Source organism: Benincasa hispida, chromosome 3 (genome assembly GCF_027475165.1).
Source record: "Benincasa hispida cultivar pf3 chromosome 3, pf3_genome.v1.1, whole genome shotgun sequence".
NCBI lineage: Eukaryota > Viridiplantae > Streptophyta > Magnoliopsida > Cucurbitales > Cucurbitaceae > Benincasa > Benincasa hispida.
This window is the reverse complement of record NC_143480.1, coordinates 66,695,159-66,714,190: the sequence shown is the minus strand read 5'-3', so window position 1 is coordinate 66,714,190 and position 19,032 is coordinate 66,695,159. Positions and strand designations below refer to the sequence as shown.

The 19,032-nt window shown below is 33.9% G+C and overlaps 1 protein-coding gene across 6 annotated transcripts; it reads left to right on the top strand.

Annotated features, from left to right (window-relative positions):
* Window positions 1–595: 595 nt before the first annotated feature.
* On the top strand, window positions 596–4,178 carry LOC120073776 (uncharacterized). 6 transcript variants are annotated; one of them, XM_090312226.1, is made up of 3 exons: window positions 1,657–1,872; window positions 1,969–2,115; window positions 2,221–4,178. In XM_090312226.1, exons 1-3 carry the CDS (start codon window positions 1,707–1,709, stop codon window positions 3,900–3,902), a joined length of 1,995 nt encoding a protein of 664 aa, XP_090168352.1. In that variant the 5' UTR covers window positions 1,657–1,706; the 3' UTR covers window positions 3,903–4,178. The 6 variants fall into 6 exon arrangements, with proteins under 6 accessions (XP_090168350.1, XP_090168352.1, XP_090168353.1 ...); XM_090312227.1 differs by having other exon boundaries at window positions 1,964–2,115; XM_039026611.2 differs by having other exon boundaries at window positions 1,969–4,178.
* The last annotated feature ends 14,854 nt before the right edge of the window (window positions 4,179–19,032 follow it).

Here is a 19,032-nt window from a genome sequence, read left to right as displayed (position 1 = left end):
GATATTAGACACAAAATTGAAAGTTTGAAAAAGATTAAACTTCTCAAAAGTTACACAAATCTCAACTCATGTACTTGTGACATAACATTATTTTTTTAAGAAAAAGTTAAATTACATGTTTAATAAATAGAATTTGATTTTTGTATCTACTTGATCTGAGCTTTCAAGTCTCTATTTAGTTTCTGAACTTTCAATTTTATATTTAATAAATCCTTAAACTTTAAAAATATTTAATAAGCTGCTAAACTTAGGATTTTATGTCTAATAAATTTTCAATATATTTAAAAGTTTTATAGATCCATTAAATATAATTTTGAATTTTATCTTTAATAAAACCTATATTTTAATTTTGTGGCTAATTGATTCATGAAAAATTAAAAAATATCAAACATGACTAATTTTATTCGACACAAAATTGAGAATTCAGGGATTTATTGGGCACAAATTAAAAGTTTGACAATCTATTACCACATTTACATGTCAAAAACCTATTAGACACAAAAGTGAAAGTTTATGACCAAATAGACAGTGTCTCAAATTTTGAAGACCAAATTTGTAAATTAACTTTTGGTAATTTCAATAAGTAGCATTTTTAGGCTAATAATTAAATATATAACAACATTTATAAAGAATTATCAATATAACAAAATCTACCAGCTGTAGAGTCTATTCAGGATAAACTCCAGTTAACAATATAGTCCATCATTGAGAGTTCGATCTAAATTTTACTACATCTACCCATGCTTATGCATTATGCTTATATATACTAATAGTCTCTTTTTTTTAGTTGCAACTGCCCAAAAAAGAAACCACCATAAATATAAGCGTAAGATTAAGCAACAGCAATCTTTACAGAATCAATCACAATATTTTATTTTAAAGTTATTGGGTCTCTTTCAAAAAAAAATAAAAAATAAAAATAATATTAGCTTCTACTATTCATCCATAAAGAAGTTCTAATAAATGCAACGGATGAACGTTCAGTTGGGAATCCCAAATTAACAAGCCAAACAAAAATATAGACTTTTCTAGGATTATTGTCTTCCAATAAACCTTGATCAATTAGATAATACCCGTTTATGACTAAATAACCTGTAGAGTATACTATCCAAATTCTTCCATCTTCATAAGAGTCTATATCAAACTCCCACAAGATTTTGGGTGTGCTTCAAATTTTAAAATGGTTTTAAAACTACGGATTTAAATTCTTAGTCAATTTTTTTTAAAAAAACAAGATTTTGGAAACTAGAAAAAAAAAAAAGTTTTTTAAAACTTGTTATGTTTTTAGAATTTAACCAGAGGCAGGAATTCAAATGTTTTCTTAACAAAGATGAAAACTATGGAAAAGAAAATAAGAAAAAATAAATACAATTTTTAAAAATAAAAAACCAAAACCGAAAGATTATTGAATGGACCCAAATATTTTAGAATACCCTTCAAACTTCCTTTCCATTCCCTTCAATTATTGAAGTTAAGAAGTGACTAATATTGTAATTTTCCTCCCATTGGTCCCACTTTGACTATACATAATAAAGAGGCAACTGTCGATCCTAACCTATTGATTGAACAAGTCAATGAAGTCCGTCCATTTCCAAGTCTTGAGATTGAGACAGAAACATCCTACAACTTCTTCAATATATATAACAAAATTTGGATCAAAGAATTTAGACACACAAGCAGAAAAAGGCAGCTTAAAAAAGAGAGAGATGGGAGTGGTCAGTTGCAGCAATGATGGGTACCTGAATGATGCTAAATTCAGCGAGCCCTTGCCATGGATTGGCATCTACATAGCTGCAGCCTCTTTGGTCTGCCTATTAGCGATGGCTGCCGATCTCATCCACGGTATCCGCCACAGAAAATTCTGGTTTCCCTGTAAGTTCTTCACTCTTAACTCCACTTCCTTAACCCTGATAGCTGTGGCCATTAAGCTCTCTGTGGATCTAAACACTTCCATGCCTGGCAGAGAAGATCAGCTTGCAAAGCTAAGTAGTGCTGTGTTGATGTGCACCATCATGGCTAATTGTATGCCTTCTCTTGGATCTATGGAAAATCAAGAAATCTTTATGAACGTTATGGCTTTGGGGATTCTTGTTATTACCCTTATCGTAAACGTTGGTATGGAGATGGGTACTGGAGTGATCTACGTTTATATGAAAGAGCATGTTTCCATTCTAATACTGATGCTTGTTTTGCTTGGTATCTTGAACTTTTCTGCTTCAGTTGTCCCATCAACTAAAAGCTACCTGGAAATGAAGTATAGCGTAAGACATGAGTTAGCATCGAAAGAGTGTGCTTTAAATGGAAAAGGAAACAAAGCAGTAATTGAAAGACTCAAAGAGGGTTTAATGAAATATTGGATGATGGCTCAAACCACCAGCCCCCAGTTTGTGATGGGTCGGTCCGCCACATGTACTGCTTCTGGGGCAATCTGTCTTCTTAGTGCTGCAATTTTAGCTGAGGCTATTCTTACATCCTACCTGTTGAAGAGATCATTTAAGTTCTGTAATGGCCAGTCTGATTATAAATGGTCGATCACTTTTATCCTGGTGATACAGTGTGTTGCAGTGGTAGTAGGGACTATTGCCCCAGCAATCAGATGGTTTACAGCTATAAAATTCAGGTGTCCAAAGCTGAGAAAAGGGGGTTACAAGAAGGAATTCAAATTAGAATACTACTGGATTCGATATCTAGTAGAAATGAAAGAGGCCCCATTAACTATCAGGGTTAAAAATAGAAGATGCAGAAAGCTTGCTCATAATGCAAAAAACAAGTTTCTGGATGGATGCATTATCCTACAAACAATAATAGTGTTCACAAGCAAAGTGATTCGACTCATTTCCATTTTCTTTTTCAGAGGAATCTTCTCATTCTGTGACTGTTTCAAAAGTTTGAAAAACAAACTGTGTTTTAACAGCACCAATTCTCTCAACAATTCAGGGTCAGAAGTTGATGCTGATTCACAGCTAGATCTAAGTCGTTTTGTTCTATATCTTGAAGGTGAAGATGATCTAGTTCATTTCATGGTAACAAACAATTATCATGCGGTACATCATTGGATTCAAAAAGGGAAGAAGAAAAAACCTAAGATTCTCATTCAACTATTGGAAAGAACAATCATGTCACGAGGTTTCAAAGGAGTGGTGGAGTTTGACAACCATCAAGTTCCATGTCTAGATTCCAAAGAGCCCCAAAATTGCTGGGCTCTTCCTGTGGTGACATTAACAGCCATAGCAATTTCTCTTCCAAACATAAGTCGTCATTTAATCAAACACTTGGTGAACGGAGTAAATGAAGGTCTCCGATACATAAGACTGGTTGAGGATTGCTTCGACAAGGAAGGGGATTTCGAAAACCTAAAAAAAGCAGCTGAAATCGTTTGGCTAGGAATTGATCTCCACAATAAATGGCTGGACATAGATCTCCACAAAATTTCACATCATAAGGAAAGTCCAAAAGAAATTCTCGAACAACTTTCACATCAAGCAAAGAAAATCTACTCCGCGGAGAGGACGACTAATCAACTTCTATGCTTGAAGCTAAGTACTTCAAAATGGCCAATCAAGATATTGGCTGCAAACTGTATGTACAGAATAAGCGAATCAATGCTGCTAAAATACGAAAAGAATTACAAGTGCACAAATGAACAATTGTTCACGGAAATCGAAGCCATGATTTCTGCCATAATGGGAGCTTGCTCGACGAATTTGGAGAAAGTGATATCAACGAAATGTGCGAACTGTGTGATTGAAAAGCGAGAGAAGAGCGTGAGAAAAGCGGCTTACATTCTTGGGAAAACAGGGAGGATTTTGGACCTCATTGAGAAGGCGACACTTCCAGCACTTGATCCACATCAAATGGCAAGCATTGATGAATGGCGATTGGCTTACAAGCTGGAGATCTAGCACTTCTGCAAGGTGAAGCCGCCATAACAAGCTGGCTTCTCTGAATTTGAGAGGAGTTGATTTGATGCAATGCAACATTGAACAAAGAAGTACAAAACATCTTCATGGGAGAGGCAAGTAGAAAACCAAGAAATATATATAATGGTTAGTTCATGAAACATGTTTTGTAAAGTTTAAATTAGTCATGAACTAATTTGTACTATAGATCTCAAGTTATATCCAACCTCACAAACTTTGTATTAATACCAATATTCAATGCTACCCATTTCTGAGAAATTTTGTGGAATGGTAAAAACAAAATATCCAATTGAAAAAATAGCTATTTTTTTTATTGTATGATTTATGGCCAAAATGTGATACATAAGGATCCATCTACCCATTTAATTTTCCAATTCTGTCCTCATAAGGCTTCCATTATCTAGATATATCTTCACACCATTTTAGTAAATCTTACTGCAATTTTAAAATTCTTTAGGGATATCTTTTTGGGATTTAGTTTCTCATTAAATATAATTAAAATTATTTTTAAAAAATTCTATCCAAAACTAGGCTTTTAAAGATAGATTCTTTACTTTCTCTTATGCCAAATAGTCGTTGTATAGAAACTCCATGAGTGATTCTAAGTTTCCAACTCCTTGTGGCTCAACTCCGACAGTATAGTCGTGTCCGTCGAAACGGCCTTGCACCCGTCTGATTTGAGTTGAGGAGAAATGTTTAGTTATTATCTTAGATTTGTTGTAGTTTCTCAAGTCACTATCGGTCTCACTGTACTGCCTCTACAGTCTAGCATCGTGATAGATCAATGATAGATGCTAATAATAGTGACATTTTACTATATTTGTAAATAAGTCAATTCTTTTTTTTTCATATTTGAAAATAATTTTTTTTTGTTTTTCATTTTTTTTATTTTTCTATTGTAAAAATTGCAATTTATTCCTTTTCATAAAAAATGTAAATTTAATTAGGAAAAAAAATACTTTGTTTGGTCTCAATTTTTACGAATGGACAGATTTAGTCCTTAATTCTTCAAATTCGTCATTTTAGTTTTTAAGTTTTTAAGAGAATTTTACGGATCCATCGACTATTAAATCTAATAAATTTAACTAAATATATGATGTGACTAGATGGTTTTTTTCAAAACCTATATACTTTTTAATCTTTCACCTTCTCTCTCTCATTTTTGTTCTCTTTCCTCTTCTTCCTCCCTCTTGTTCTCTCTTTTCCATCTCAACCATCTCTCTTTTTTCTGTCATTTTTCAATAGAATCAAGCAATTTCATGCCCCTTCTTCTCTAACACTGTGTAGAACTTCTCACACTAAATTTTTCAATATAATGAAGAAAATTTTTGCCATTTCACTTTCACATTCCTTCCTCAATGCAGTGTCGAACCACAAAGAGGAAGAAAAACACCTTTTCGAAGAAGGTGACTACAATGGGAATCGAATGATGGATTAAAGGAGGTGACGATGTCAGTAGCGCACAGGTAAAGAAGAGGAAGGAGAAGATGGAGATGATATATGTATATAGTATTTTCCAACTCATCTTGTCACATTACATATAGTCAATTTTATGTTTAAATTTCTATTAATTGAGAGATCTTTTAAATCTATTTTTAAAAATTTATGGACTAAAATAACCAATACACCTATTCTTAAAAATTCAAAGACAAATACAAGAAGAATACAGAGGATGCAAACGAGAGAGACTACATTAAGCAACGAAAGAAGGTGGTGCAAGAAAACTCATAAGAAGAGAGGGGATCTCAGCTACGAAGATCCCCTTAAAAACTCTCTAGTCAATGCCAAAAGGGCAATAATATTCATACAATGATGACAAAAATTAAGAGGGTATTTGGGACAAGGGTTATTATCAAAATATAATAACCATCTCTTGTTACAATAAAAACTATTTCAATTAGCTACAATCAATACTATTTCAAAATATCATTTGTTATGTATTTACTATTTACTATAGTTTTTACTATTTTACATTTATCATTTTTTTATTATTTGTTATAGTGTTTACTATTTCTTTCTCAAACTAAAATAGTTTACACCTCAAATACATACTATTATAACACAAACCAAAATAATGTATACCTAAACACAAACTATTATAACCCAACTATAATAACTAATTCATTGCTCCAAACGCCTTCTAAGAAAAAGAGTGGAAGCACTCTCGAAAGAAAGGATACTAGGAAGAACTCTACATGTTCAACATTTGAGCCAGCATGAATTAAGGCTCTCTTCCATATTTTAGCAGTTATGGCTGCCCTAATGACCACAATCTTATTTCAAATAATATTGCTTTTCGTGATGCAACCACTTGATATAAAAACTTGTTGGAAGAATTACTTTGGGACTAGGAAGAAAAGAACTACACACGTTCCACATTGAATCAACATGAATTTAGACACAATAAGGAATCTATCTGAAAAAGTCACAGGCCATTCTCCACTTCTCTCTTGTCGAACAAATTCTTTCATTAACTTGCTCACACTTCGCCTCCCAATTGCTACTCAAATGTTACCTTGTAAGTTACCAACTCAACTACCAATGTTCCACCTTGACCACAACGCAAAAAGAAGTTGTAAAAGTGTTTCGTGAGATTCTACTTGAGATTATGTTGATTTATGTGGATGTGTTTCACATGTTTTGGAGCGGTTAACTTGAGCTTATGTTGATTTTTGTAGATGTGGTTCAATATCTAGTACTTTATGTGTTTGACTTGAAGAAGTGGAGTGCTGAAATTTTTGAACCCCTTAAATGAAAGGGGAACTCCTCTATTTATGGAGTTATCATGTGGGCCACAACTAATTGGATTTGGGCCTTAGTTGACCTTTAAGCCAAATTAGGTCTATTTTTAGCTCAATTGGACTTAGACCAAATATTAATGCAAAATTAAGATAAGTATTGCTATAACCAACCTATGATTGAATTGAACGAATATTTAATTAGATGCTTGAAAATTAGATATTCAATCTAATGTTGCCCTAGATCTTAATGCAATTAAGAAAATTTTGAATTTGCATGCTATTGGGTTTTATGTTCTAAAACTCGTGGTTTGTAAACAATGAACATATTCTAATTTAGAATAAAGTTGTTATTGAATATGTGAATTACATTTAAAAACCCTAAATCCAATAAACTAAGAACCCCTAGCTATAACATGAATATTTGAACTATATGTGGAAACATAAAAGTGGATCAAGTTCGAGTAATAGCCAAAACGATCTATAGTATAAGGATAAGACTGGGTACTTTATCATGAAGACACTATGGATGTGGCCCACTTTGTATTTAATACAGGTGATCTGATCCGGAATTGTTCATGTGGAGACATGCGAGTAAAGGCATCATATGCAATGAGTTTGCATAAGATCGGACCGGGAAATAGTCACTTTTACTTTATAACGTCGTTTATTATTAAGACTAACTATTTCAATACAATGACTTAGGTAACTCGATCTTAATCTTGACTTAACTATAAACTTCTGTTTATTCGGGATTATACTTTAATCTGCATGGGTGAGCATGACCCGAGTTCACCGACTCAATAAGCTCTCCATTTTAAGGATAATACTGGATAGATAGTTGGGGACATAGTTTTGCAAGATGAAATCCGTTCCTACCCGATTTTAGGGATAGTAGACAGGTTGTTCTCTTAAATGTTGACTTCGAGTTTTGAATAAGGGGTCTCACCCTCTCGTGGGCCCAAGAGGGACTAAGTTTGGTGGTTGGACCACAAACCAATTGTTCATTAGAGGATCAGTGGACTTAAGGAACAAGATGTAATTATAGGGTAAAACGGTAATTTTGACCCAGCTATAATTGCGAATTGAAGGGAAACCAGTGACAGTTTCTGAGCGAAAGCGGGGGTTGATCCCAATTTTAGTTTTACAGAATTCTAAAATTGCAGAATAAACAGAATTATGCATCAATCAAAGCCTAATTTTACAGCATGCTTTTGTAAAGAATTAGTGAAGAAGAATATTACCTTTTAAGAACACTTACTTCAAGAATTCTCTCGATCTAAATCACGACCCGATCTCCAAATCCCAATTGGGCACCACCATTTGAGAACCCTCTAGTATTCTCTAGGGTTAGAATTGAGCATGAGGTGTGGGCTCTGCTCAATTCTTTGGAAGAGTGAAGGAACGAGATTGAGAGGGGAAGATAAGCAAATTTTCTTCTTTGTAAATTTTTTGCAGAACAAGTTACAGGGAGAGATATTTTCAAATCCTAAAAAATTGGGAGAAGATGATTCTGATTCTCCACACCCACTACACGTAAAAATGTTGAGAGAATTAGGGGAGGGAATTAACTCCCTCCCTTTAATTAAATTAAAAATAATAATTTAATTAAATTAAAGTAATATATATAATCATCTTATTATATACATATATACTATATGTTATATCAAAAGCAACATATAACTTATAGTTTTATATTGTATCAAATACTATATAATCTATAGTTTTATTATCTCTCAACATTACATGATATTTAATATAAATAATATTTATACTAGATTTAATTATATGAATCTCATCCATATAATTTATATTTGAATCATATTCAAAATTTAATTCCTCTCAACTAATTATGGTATATATATTAAATTTAATTATATAAATCTCATTCATATAATTAGTATCTGAATCATATTCAAATTCCTCTCAAAATATTTAATACTATAATGTATTAAAATACATTATATTAATTATATCACATATATAATTAATTTAATTAATTATATCATATATAATTAATTTAATTAATTATATCATATATAATGAATTCTCTCAATTAATTTGAACAATTCAAATTAATCCAAAATTAATTCTCAATTAAAATCCTGTTGAGCTACAGAGGGGATCTTATGGACCTGTAGATTGAAGCTTCAATGGTACTTGGATAATTAATTAAACTCTTTAATTAAATTACTCAACTTCCATTAACTGTCGATCATTCCACTAAAGCCCGACAGTTGCACTATTCGCACTACAGATATATTTTTATGTCCATTGGATATAACCAATCAAATTGCTCGTAAGTACACCTGGGCCAAAATTACCGTTTTGCCTCTGTAGTTACATCTAACTCCTTAATTACTACTAATTCTTCTAATGAACAATAAGTCATAGTCCAATTATGACCAAGTGCCTCTGAGGCCAAGAGATGGTGTGGCCACATTGTTCAAACCCCAGAATCAGCCCTTAAAGGAGAAATTTATCTACTTACACCGACATCAGAGAATGAGTGAATTCCATCTTGTGTAGCTGTGTTCCCAGCTCCCCAAACAGACGAATCCCTAAAATGGTAAGCTTATGTTGGATTTTATGTCCTAAAACTCGTAGTTTGTAAATTAATAAACATATTCTGTTTTGTTTTTCGATAAAGTTGTTATTGAAATTGTAATCTTGAATCCAATAAACTAAGGTTCTGAGGCTATTTAATATAGTATGAACTTTATGTAGTGACATAAAGGTGGATCAAGTTCAAATATATAGCCAAAATAGTCTATAGTATATGAATAAGATTGGGCGCCTTATTTTGGGGACACTATGGATGTAGCCCACTTTGTAGTTAGTAAAAACGATGTGATCCTGAATCATTCATATAGAGATATGTGAGTGGGGGCATCCTATGCAATGAGTTTGCATAAGACTGTACCACGAAATAGTCACTTTTTACATTCTAAATGTCATTTTATGTATAAAATTGACTATTTCATTAATTGATGACCTAGGTAATTTAATCTTGAGCTAACTATGAACTTCTGTTCACTCAGAATTATCCTTAGATCTGCATAGGTGAGGGAAGCTCATTATCACTGGCCCAATAAGCCTCCCATTTCAGGGGTAAGATTAGGTGGATAGCTGGGAACATAGGGTGCAAGATGGAATTCACTCCTATCCGTTATAGGGATAGTAGATAGGTTGTTCCCTTTCGTACTGAATCCAGGTCTTGAACAAGGGGCCCCACCCTCTCCTTGGCCCGAGAGGGATTCAGTTTATAGGTTGGACCTTAAACCAATTGTTCATTAGAGGATCAGTGGAACTTAAGGAACAAGATGTAGTCTTGGGGGTAAAATGGTTTTTATGACCTAGCCGAGATTACGAACAACCTGTGAAAGATTAACTTACTAATCATGGTTATATCAAATGGACATAAATATATCTATAGTGAGGGGAGTGCAACTACGGGAATATAATGGAATGACCCGTTAGTTAACGAATGTTGATTAGTCCAGTCTAAAGTGTTTAGCCAGCTAATCTCAGATCGTTAGAGCCCATGATCTATAGGTCCATTAGGTTCTCCTACTAGCTCATATGAAATAAACTTAGAACAGTATGATAGAATAATTCAAATTGTTCGAATTAGGTGAAGAGAGAGAAACCGACAAGTATATGTGATATAGTGGTCGGTTTAATAGTTTAGAGATATAGCTTTGATATTTAAATATCAAGATTTAAATATCAAGAATATGAATACGTTCATATTCGGAAGCTCGAAAATAATGGAAATGGTCAAAGATGTAAAAAGTCAAAGAGTTGACTTTTGACTTTGAAAAGTTAAACTTTGACCGACCTTATATTCAAATGTGATTTGAATTTCGAGAAAATGAATGCGGGTTCATGCTCGGGAGGTCAAAATTAGTCAACACGAAAAATCATAAAAAATCAAAATGTTGACTTTGACAAAATGACTATTTTGCCCTTTGACTAAAGTTAGTGGTAAAATCCAAACTTTTGTTGGATAATTCCACTAACAAAATAGTGGGCTAGGTGTTGACTTATAGTGGAGACATTAAGCCCACTTAGATAGTGAATTCTAGGTGTTGGGTTTTTTATGAATTGATTTCATGCAATTTTTGCATGACATTTTTCTATAAATATGAGCTTTGAATTTGGATTAACCCATTTTGTCAATTTTAGTTTTAAAATTTGGGCTGGAAAAATCATAATTTTGGAGAAAAATTTTCAACCCAAACCCAACCCAAAATTCCATTTCTTTTTCCATCTCTTTCCCTCTTCGGTTTCTTCATTCATCGGGTCCCACAACCCGTTTCTGAGTCTAGAGGATAGTAGGTCAACTCTAGTGGTGGTCTGAAAGAGTTTAGGTCGAGATTCAGCGAGGAAAAGCGGTTTTTGGGAGCTTCAAAGGTAATTTTTAATTTACTATTTTTTCCTTCAATTGCATGCTTTTTTCCTTTAAATTAAAAGCAATTAGAGTGTAATTAGATCTTTTTTCCACTGCGTATATCTCGTGTTCCATCAGCTTATTGAGTTGGCAATCTGACCACTTTCACCCATACAAATCAAAAGATCGCCTTCATGAGTAGGAGTTCACAATTCACTCAGGATTTAGGTCATATCACCTATGATTATGCTGGTGAATTGTAGGTCTCTATTATTAACGATGTTATATAATAGGACTAACCATTTCGTGGTTTGGTCTTATAGAAATTCTTTGTATAGGATACCTTCGCTCACATGTCTCCACGTGAATGATCAAGATCAAATCATTTGCAGCACTTTACAACACTTGTAACATCTTCAAAGGAGTCATATCCATAGTGTCACCAGGATAAAGTGCTCAATCTAGGGGTGTTCAAAAAACCCAGTAACTCGACCAACCTAGACTACCCAACCCAAACCGCAAGGGTGGGTTGGGTTAGATTTTATTTTGGGTTGGGTTGGATTAAAAATGTTAAAAAATATTAAATTCGGGTTGGGTCTTGGGTTACCCCATTTCAGGGTCGGGTCAACCCAACCTAACCCGACCCGAATATATATATATATAAAAGTTAAAAAAAAAGTCAAATTAAAAAATAAAAAAAAAACAGAACCGATGGCCCAACCCGGCCCAACCCAGAAATTTTGGGTTGGGTTGGGTTAACCCTCCAAAAAAAACTAATAGGGTTCATTATTAGCCAACCCGAATTTTTTGGTTGGTCCACAAAAATCTTCCAATCTGGCCCAACCCGGACTATGTACACCCCTAACTCAATCTTATCCATCTACCACAAACTGTTTAAGTTATTATTTAAACAAGATCTATCTATATGTCTCTACATACCTGTTTAAATTACATAAAATAACCTAGGATCTTAGTTTATTGGATTGAGTGTATGCTCATAAAACAATAATTATTTTATTAACAACAATTTGTTTATACAATGTTTACAAACTACGAGAATACAAGATATTTAAGACATCAATCCCAACAGAACAACCTATGGAGAAATTCGGCTTAGGGAGTCAGCATGTTAACAACTTACTAATCATGGTTTTAGTGAGTGGAAAAAAATATATCTATAGTGAGGAGAATGAAGCTACTGGGTTATATTAGAGTGTCTCGGTAGTTAACGAATATTGGTTAACTAGGTTAAAGAGTTTAACCGATTAATCTCGAATCGTTGGAACTCATGATTTGTAGGTCCATTAGATCCCTCTGCTAGCTCATATCAGACTAAACCTTAGAACAATTTGATGAGAGAATTTGGATCGTTCAAATTCGGCTTAGGGAGTTAGCATTAATTATATTTTATATATTTAACGACTTAGAGGGTTTTTGTTTTAAGGGTTGGGATTGGATGGGTTAGGCATCCTAAGCCCAACCCTTGTTTGGGGCATGGATTTAGGAAACCTTGGCTTCCTACATCCTTTTTCCATGGGTTTGAATAGTGTTTACTATTTAAACCCATGGGTTACTCCATCTTTTTTTTTTCTTTCTAATTTAATCTAGGAACTATGTTGACCAACCTCCGGACACCACCTTTAGTGACCACTACGGCCAACTCCGACGAACACCACTAGCTAACTTCGACACCACCTCCGATGACCGCTGTCGAGTAACTTCGGCCCCTACCTCCGGCGACAGCCATCGGCCAACTCCGGTTGCCACCTCCTGCGACCGTCATTGGCCAACTCTGGCCACCACCGACCAACTCTGGCCGCCACCTTGGTGATCGTCTTCGGCCAACCTTCAGTCGCCACTGGCCAACTTCGACCACCATCGACCAACCTCTGGCAACCAACCTTCTTCAACACTTGCAAAATTCTTGCCACTAACTCCGTTGGTCACCCTCCGACTACCACCTCTAGCGACCGCCACCAACCAACATTGAAAAACATTAATAAAAATACTCTTAGTATATAACAAACTAGACAAATTTGTATATAAAATCACTTTTAAGAAAGAATTGCAATACATATATGATTTTTTTTTAATTTTAATGAGTTTTTAACAAAAGTGTTTAATTAAAATGAATTTTTGAAATATATATTTTTTCTAAGTCATTTCAAACATGCCAATCGATTGCAATTGTATAGTTATATTTATTTAGGTTATGTGTAGAACTATATATGTTTGAAAGCTCTAATCTAAGTTAATAATATTTTAATTTTTTTTTTTTTGGTCAATTTAACTAGCTCGAATACTTAAAATCATTTTCTAAACATAAAGATTTAAAATATTTAAAACAACTTAGAAACCAAATAAAAACTAAAACTCAAAATTTATGATTTTTTTATTCCTTAAATGTAATTTGATAAGAAAAAAAAAGTATAGTTTTTCAATTATTGAATTTATATTAAAATACTAGTTTATTTCAATTTTAAATTAGCGTATTATGATAAAAAAAAATCATCATATTCAAATTAGTTAAAGTGACAAAAGTCTAGGAAATTTTATTTCAAAATTTAGTAAGATTAAAATATCAAATTATTAACACAATTAATTAAATAAAATTATAATTTTAGTCAAAATCTCTATTTCAATTTTTTTAAAAAAAATATTATTCTAATTTTTTTAATTGATTTAAAACTTAACTATATTAAAATAATTAAGAGACAAATTTAAACTAATCTAAAATATAACAGGTGATTAAATACAAAAAAAAAAATTACGAATTAAATATTTATAAATCTGCACTTCATTCTCAGGCTACTTACAGCTGCACAATCTGCACTTCAAATACAGTTTTCTTAAACTTAGACTACCTAAACCTCCCAGACTAATCCCCAGGCTTAACATTCCTAGATTTAAGATTCCAAACATACGCACCAATCGCTCCCTTATTATTTAAATTATGAATCAAACAATATGAAGAGTTGAAAATATTTAAATATGATTTAAATATTGTACACATGAATAAGGATTCATGATCAGGATTGGTGTTGTTTATTAATTTAATATTTGATATTAAATTAATATTATTAATTAATTGTTTAATTAGTTATTCTAAATTAATTTTATTTGAAATTAATTATTAGAAATAATATTATTTAAAACTAGTTTTAATTATTTTTATTTAAAATTAATTATTTGAATTAATTTTATAAAAATTCATTTAAAATTTTGAATTTTAGGAAATTCAAAATTATATGAATTTTGAGAAAATGGAGTTTTCCAACTTTTGAACCACTTCAACACCTCAATTCCCACTATTTGATCTTCAATTTGTTGTCAATTGGAGATGAGATTAATGTTGCATGGTTTCTCTTTAAATAAAAGAAAGTTTGCTGAAAAAAGTATTGGAATTTTTTTGCTTTTGAAGCTGAATTTCATCTCAAAAATTCGTAGCACCAAAACTTTCTCAAACTCTTTTTTTCCCCTTCAAATGCATCACAAATTAGGATTGTACAATCCGTTCCAAGGCCGGAGAATAGCGGGGAAGACTCTAGTGGTGGTCCACAAAGTGTTCATGATAAAAAAAACAACCAAAGGATTGCTTCAATTTCGAGCTACTTCAAGGTTTGCTCTTAAAACTATGGTTTTACAGTTTTGATCAAGCATGTTTAATCCTTAAATTTATGTAATTAGAGTACTTAAGATCCTAAGTGCTTCCGCTTGCATGATTCTAACTCCAACAACTAATATCAAAGCATGTTTTAAGCACTCAATTTGCATTAATTTAAGTTTGGTGGTTTTTTTTCATGAGATGAATACTATGGTTGCTAAAGTTGGATATATTATGGTTTTGGCATCAAATTGAGCTTCTTTTTTTTTTTATTGTAATTATTGTAATTGCCCTCTTGTATATGGGCTTTAATGTGTAAAGAAGAGTTTGTAAATTTGCTGGAGTCATTAAAGATGAAATTAGGCTGTAATTTGAAGAAATTTAGAGTAAAACACAGTTAAAACCAAAATAGGGTGTTGGGCCACGAGGTGGAGCATCACAACACTCCTCAACAGCATTGCGACGCTGTTCATCTTTTTTCCAGAAACACGCGTACGTGAGGAAGAGCGGTCCAGTTGGACCTGTTCGGTCCGGTTTGCCATTTTCCAGTCGGTTCTGCCCTATTTGAAGCCTTTAGGGTCAGGTTCAAGCTTTTTTTGTTGGGGATGATTCCCTAACTCTTGTGTCCTGTAGTTTGTAAACACAGTTTTGAACAAATGCATGTGATGTATAATATATGATATTTTCTTCACTTATGTCTATGAACATTTGATGTTTTATTTGCTTTACCACAAACCAATAAACTAAGATCCCTAGTTTCCATTTGTAACTTAAGCATGTATGTGGAGACATACAGGTGGATCAGTCTTAAGTGATGACCAAAATGGTCTGTAGTATATGAATATAGGAGGGATACCTTATCCTGGTAATGCTACGGATGCGGCCCGCTTTGTAAAATAATTACAAATGTTGTGGCTTGCTACAGATGTTCTGATCGTGATCATTCATGTGGGGACATGCGAGTGGGGTGTCCTATAAAAAGGAGTTTGTATAAGACCAGACCTCGAAGTGTTATAGTCTCATTATGTAATGTCGTTCATGACAAAGGCTTTACTTCACTAGGATGACCATAGGTAACATGACCTCAATCCTGAGTGAGTTGGGAACTCCTGCCTTTGAGGGCGGTTCTTTGATTTCCATGGGTGCGAGTGGCCAGATCGCCAACTCAAACCTACCACTTTGGGGATTCGTCTGATTTGGGAGCTGGGAACTCCGCTACACAAGATGGAATTCACTCCTTCCCCGGAGTAGGGGTAAGTAGATAGATTGCTCTCTTAAAGGCTGATTCCAGGGCTTGAACAATGTGGCGCCACACACCTTCTCATGGCCAGAGAGGTGTCCACATATAGTAGGACTATGTTGTATTGTTCATTAGAGGGATCAGTAGTACTTAAGGAGTTTGATGTAACTACAGGGGAAAAACGATAAATTGGTCCAGCTATACTTACTAGCATTTGTGAAGGGTTATCATACTCTTGATTGGTTATATCCGATGGACACAGAAATATATATGTGGTGAGAAGAATGCAGCTATCTGTCTTTAGTGGAATACCTTGCAGTTAATGAATGGTGGATCTCGTGGTTAAAGAGTTTAGTTAACTATTCATGTACCGTTGGAGCTTCGAGCCATAGGTTCATAAGGTCCCCTTGGTAGCTCAATGGATTCAAGTTGAGAATAAGTTTTTGCGTCAGTTGAAGTGTTCAAATTGATAAGAGGGAGTTTGATTATATATGATATATTTTAACTGGTTAGTTATATATGATGTGATTGACATTATGTATGACATACATTATTTGGAAGAAATTGATATAAATATGATTTATATCTAGTGGAGGAGAAAAAGACTATGGTTAATGTATTGTATATGATGTGATATTAAATCATAGGTTAATGAATATAATATGATTATATTTATTAATTTTTAATTGGACAATTATAGGATAATTGTGCCGACATTTTCTTCGTAATCGTGTGATAGTGGGAGGTTGCTTACAGTTTTCGTATATGAAGAATAAAATGAAAATCGTTTTTATTTTGCAATGAGATCGGTCATTCACTCACGTTAAGTGTATATTGTCTATCGCATAGTAAACAGAGAGCCTACACGATAGCCTAACATTTCTACACGACTGTATACACGCGCACAGCTTACTAAACTATTGTAAAGAATTTGCTAAGCCATCGTCTAGCTTTTTCCTAAACGATCGTGCGCCTGAGCGTTTACTACACGATCGTCTATACGGTCACGGCCTATTTACTAAACGATCGTGTACCGCTTCCTAAACGATCAAGCACTGTCTATACGATAAACATCAGCCTTCTTCCACTTGCTTGGTTGTGGTATATGATCTGCTCTTCCTCCTTTCCTCTACCAAATCCAACAGAGCCGACACCTCCTAAATTCTCACACCAAGAATATCGAGGGTTCTAAGTGGTGGTGTCCTCCCCGTTTCTATGTTCATGTGGAGTCCGTTCATGGGTAGATGACTGGGATTTGGTGGACGATTTGCTTGGACTTTCCCAGTGAGAGCGAGAGGAGCATTCCTTGGAGGAGAACGAGTTTTAGTGAAGGAGAGTTCTTCAACTGGTATGTATTTGTTCTCTTGTTGTTTAGTTTCTAGAGCATGCCAGTAATTTGTTGAATATTGCGTATCTATTCTGTTAGATTGTAAATGCGTTGATTCTGCCACAATGAGTTTGGGATGATCTCGCTTCCACTCAGAGGTACTCTTGTATAAGAGTTCTTTCAATTGGTATCAGAGCCAGGTTCTGATATTCCAAATTCATTGATGCAAAGAATTTCATTTACTTTCTCGGTGGATAAAAACATGTATGCTCTCTGTTTAAGCATTAAATAGTTTGTAGATGTGGGATTAATGGAGTTTTCTGGGATGAAGCCTCTAGTTGTTTAAATTATTTTACATTTTGAATTTAATTGTAAGGGCCCCTACGATTTTGGGCATATTAATTGCTATCGAGTCTGTAATTTCAAAGTTGTTTGAGTCTGTGAGTCGTTCGTGAAGAAGCTTTAAGGCAAGGGTTGCTGTTCTTCGAGGATGAAGACGACCAAGCGTTGGTCGGGTTGTGTAAACGATGGGGTAGACGATCGTTGAGTATCAGATACTCGGGAGGGCACTAGACGATCGTGTAGTTTAGTAAGCTTCATCGCTTAGTTTTTGACTATACGATCGCGGGATAAATCGTTACTTATCACTTGTTAAATGATCGTCTAGACGATCATGATTCACAGCTACGTTGTCGTCTAAACGATCGTTTAGGACTCGCGTGTTTTGTCTTGTGCTTTAAACGATTGGGTACCTCATGCTTCATCGCATAGTTATTGGTACTCGATCGTAGCTAAACGATCGTATACCCAGACACGTTTACTACACGATGGGAGCTTTGCCCGGACGGTTAAAGACCCGCTTCGTCTGTGAACTGGTTTGCTCGATGGAAAATGTTATAGATAGAATTTTTTATTTCTGGTTTTAGAAGCGGTTATCCCGGTCCATTAATCTTTGTGTATGTACATAGGATGTATGTTTATTTATATGTCATATCGTATGCCATATAGAAGAAATCTCACCTTAGGTTATGCATTGGTCATGCGTCATTTCTCTTTATTGTAAGTGTTATGATTTAGGGAAGCATGATTTAAATTACATAAGAGCATGCTCATGCATCATATAATATAAGAGTTATATTTATGCATGCATAAAGGCATAGACATGCATCATCTTTATATTATAAATGGTATAGTATAAGGGTGTATGTATATAAAAGTTATGTATAGTAATAAACAGACATTGCATGAAGCATGACACATGGGTTAAATTTATAAGTGTTATAAATACCTAGTTGTGCGGCAATGTGGTTTTAGTTGTTTTTTTTATAAAGGTTATAAGGAAATTAGAACTAAAATCTATAAGAAAGACATGCATGCTGATTTAGGTTTGAATCATGGTTTTAAAAGTGTTTTAAAACTTGGTGGAGATAGACCTAAGATCACGGTTCTAATATGATTAGCAACCTTAGGCTTCAATCTTGTATTCAGTTTAATAGGATTAAATTGATTAATAAAAGTTTAAATGCAGCAAATCTATCTATAAAGGAACTTTTGTCTAAGGCAGGTTCTGTCTAGGCTGGGGTATTTAAGGTGACAGAAACAGAACACCTCTACCTGGGAACCTACCTGGAAAGGTGAATTAGATAGATTTGATGTATGCATGCAAGATTGAGGATAGTCTATTAAAGAGTTTAATGTGACTAGTTGAACTTGTTTAATTTCAAAGACAAAAGTTGTTTTTTAGCGGATTAAACAAACTTAGATTAAAATAAATAGCCGGATGGTCTAAGCTAATGAACTCCTAGATAGA

Bases quoted from the DNA above. Each gene is read 5' to 3' on its own strand.
- LOC120073776 (XM_090312224.1), top strand. From the start codon at position 1,575: ATGAAGTCCGTCCATTTCCAAGTCTTGAGATTGAGACAGAAACATCCT.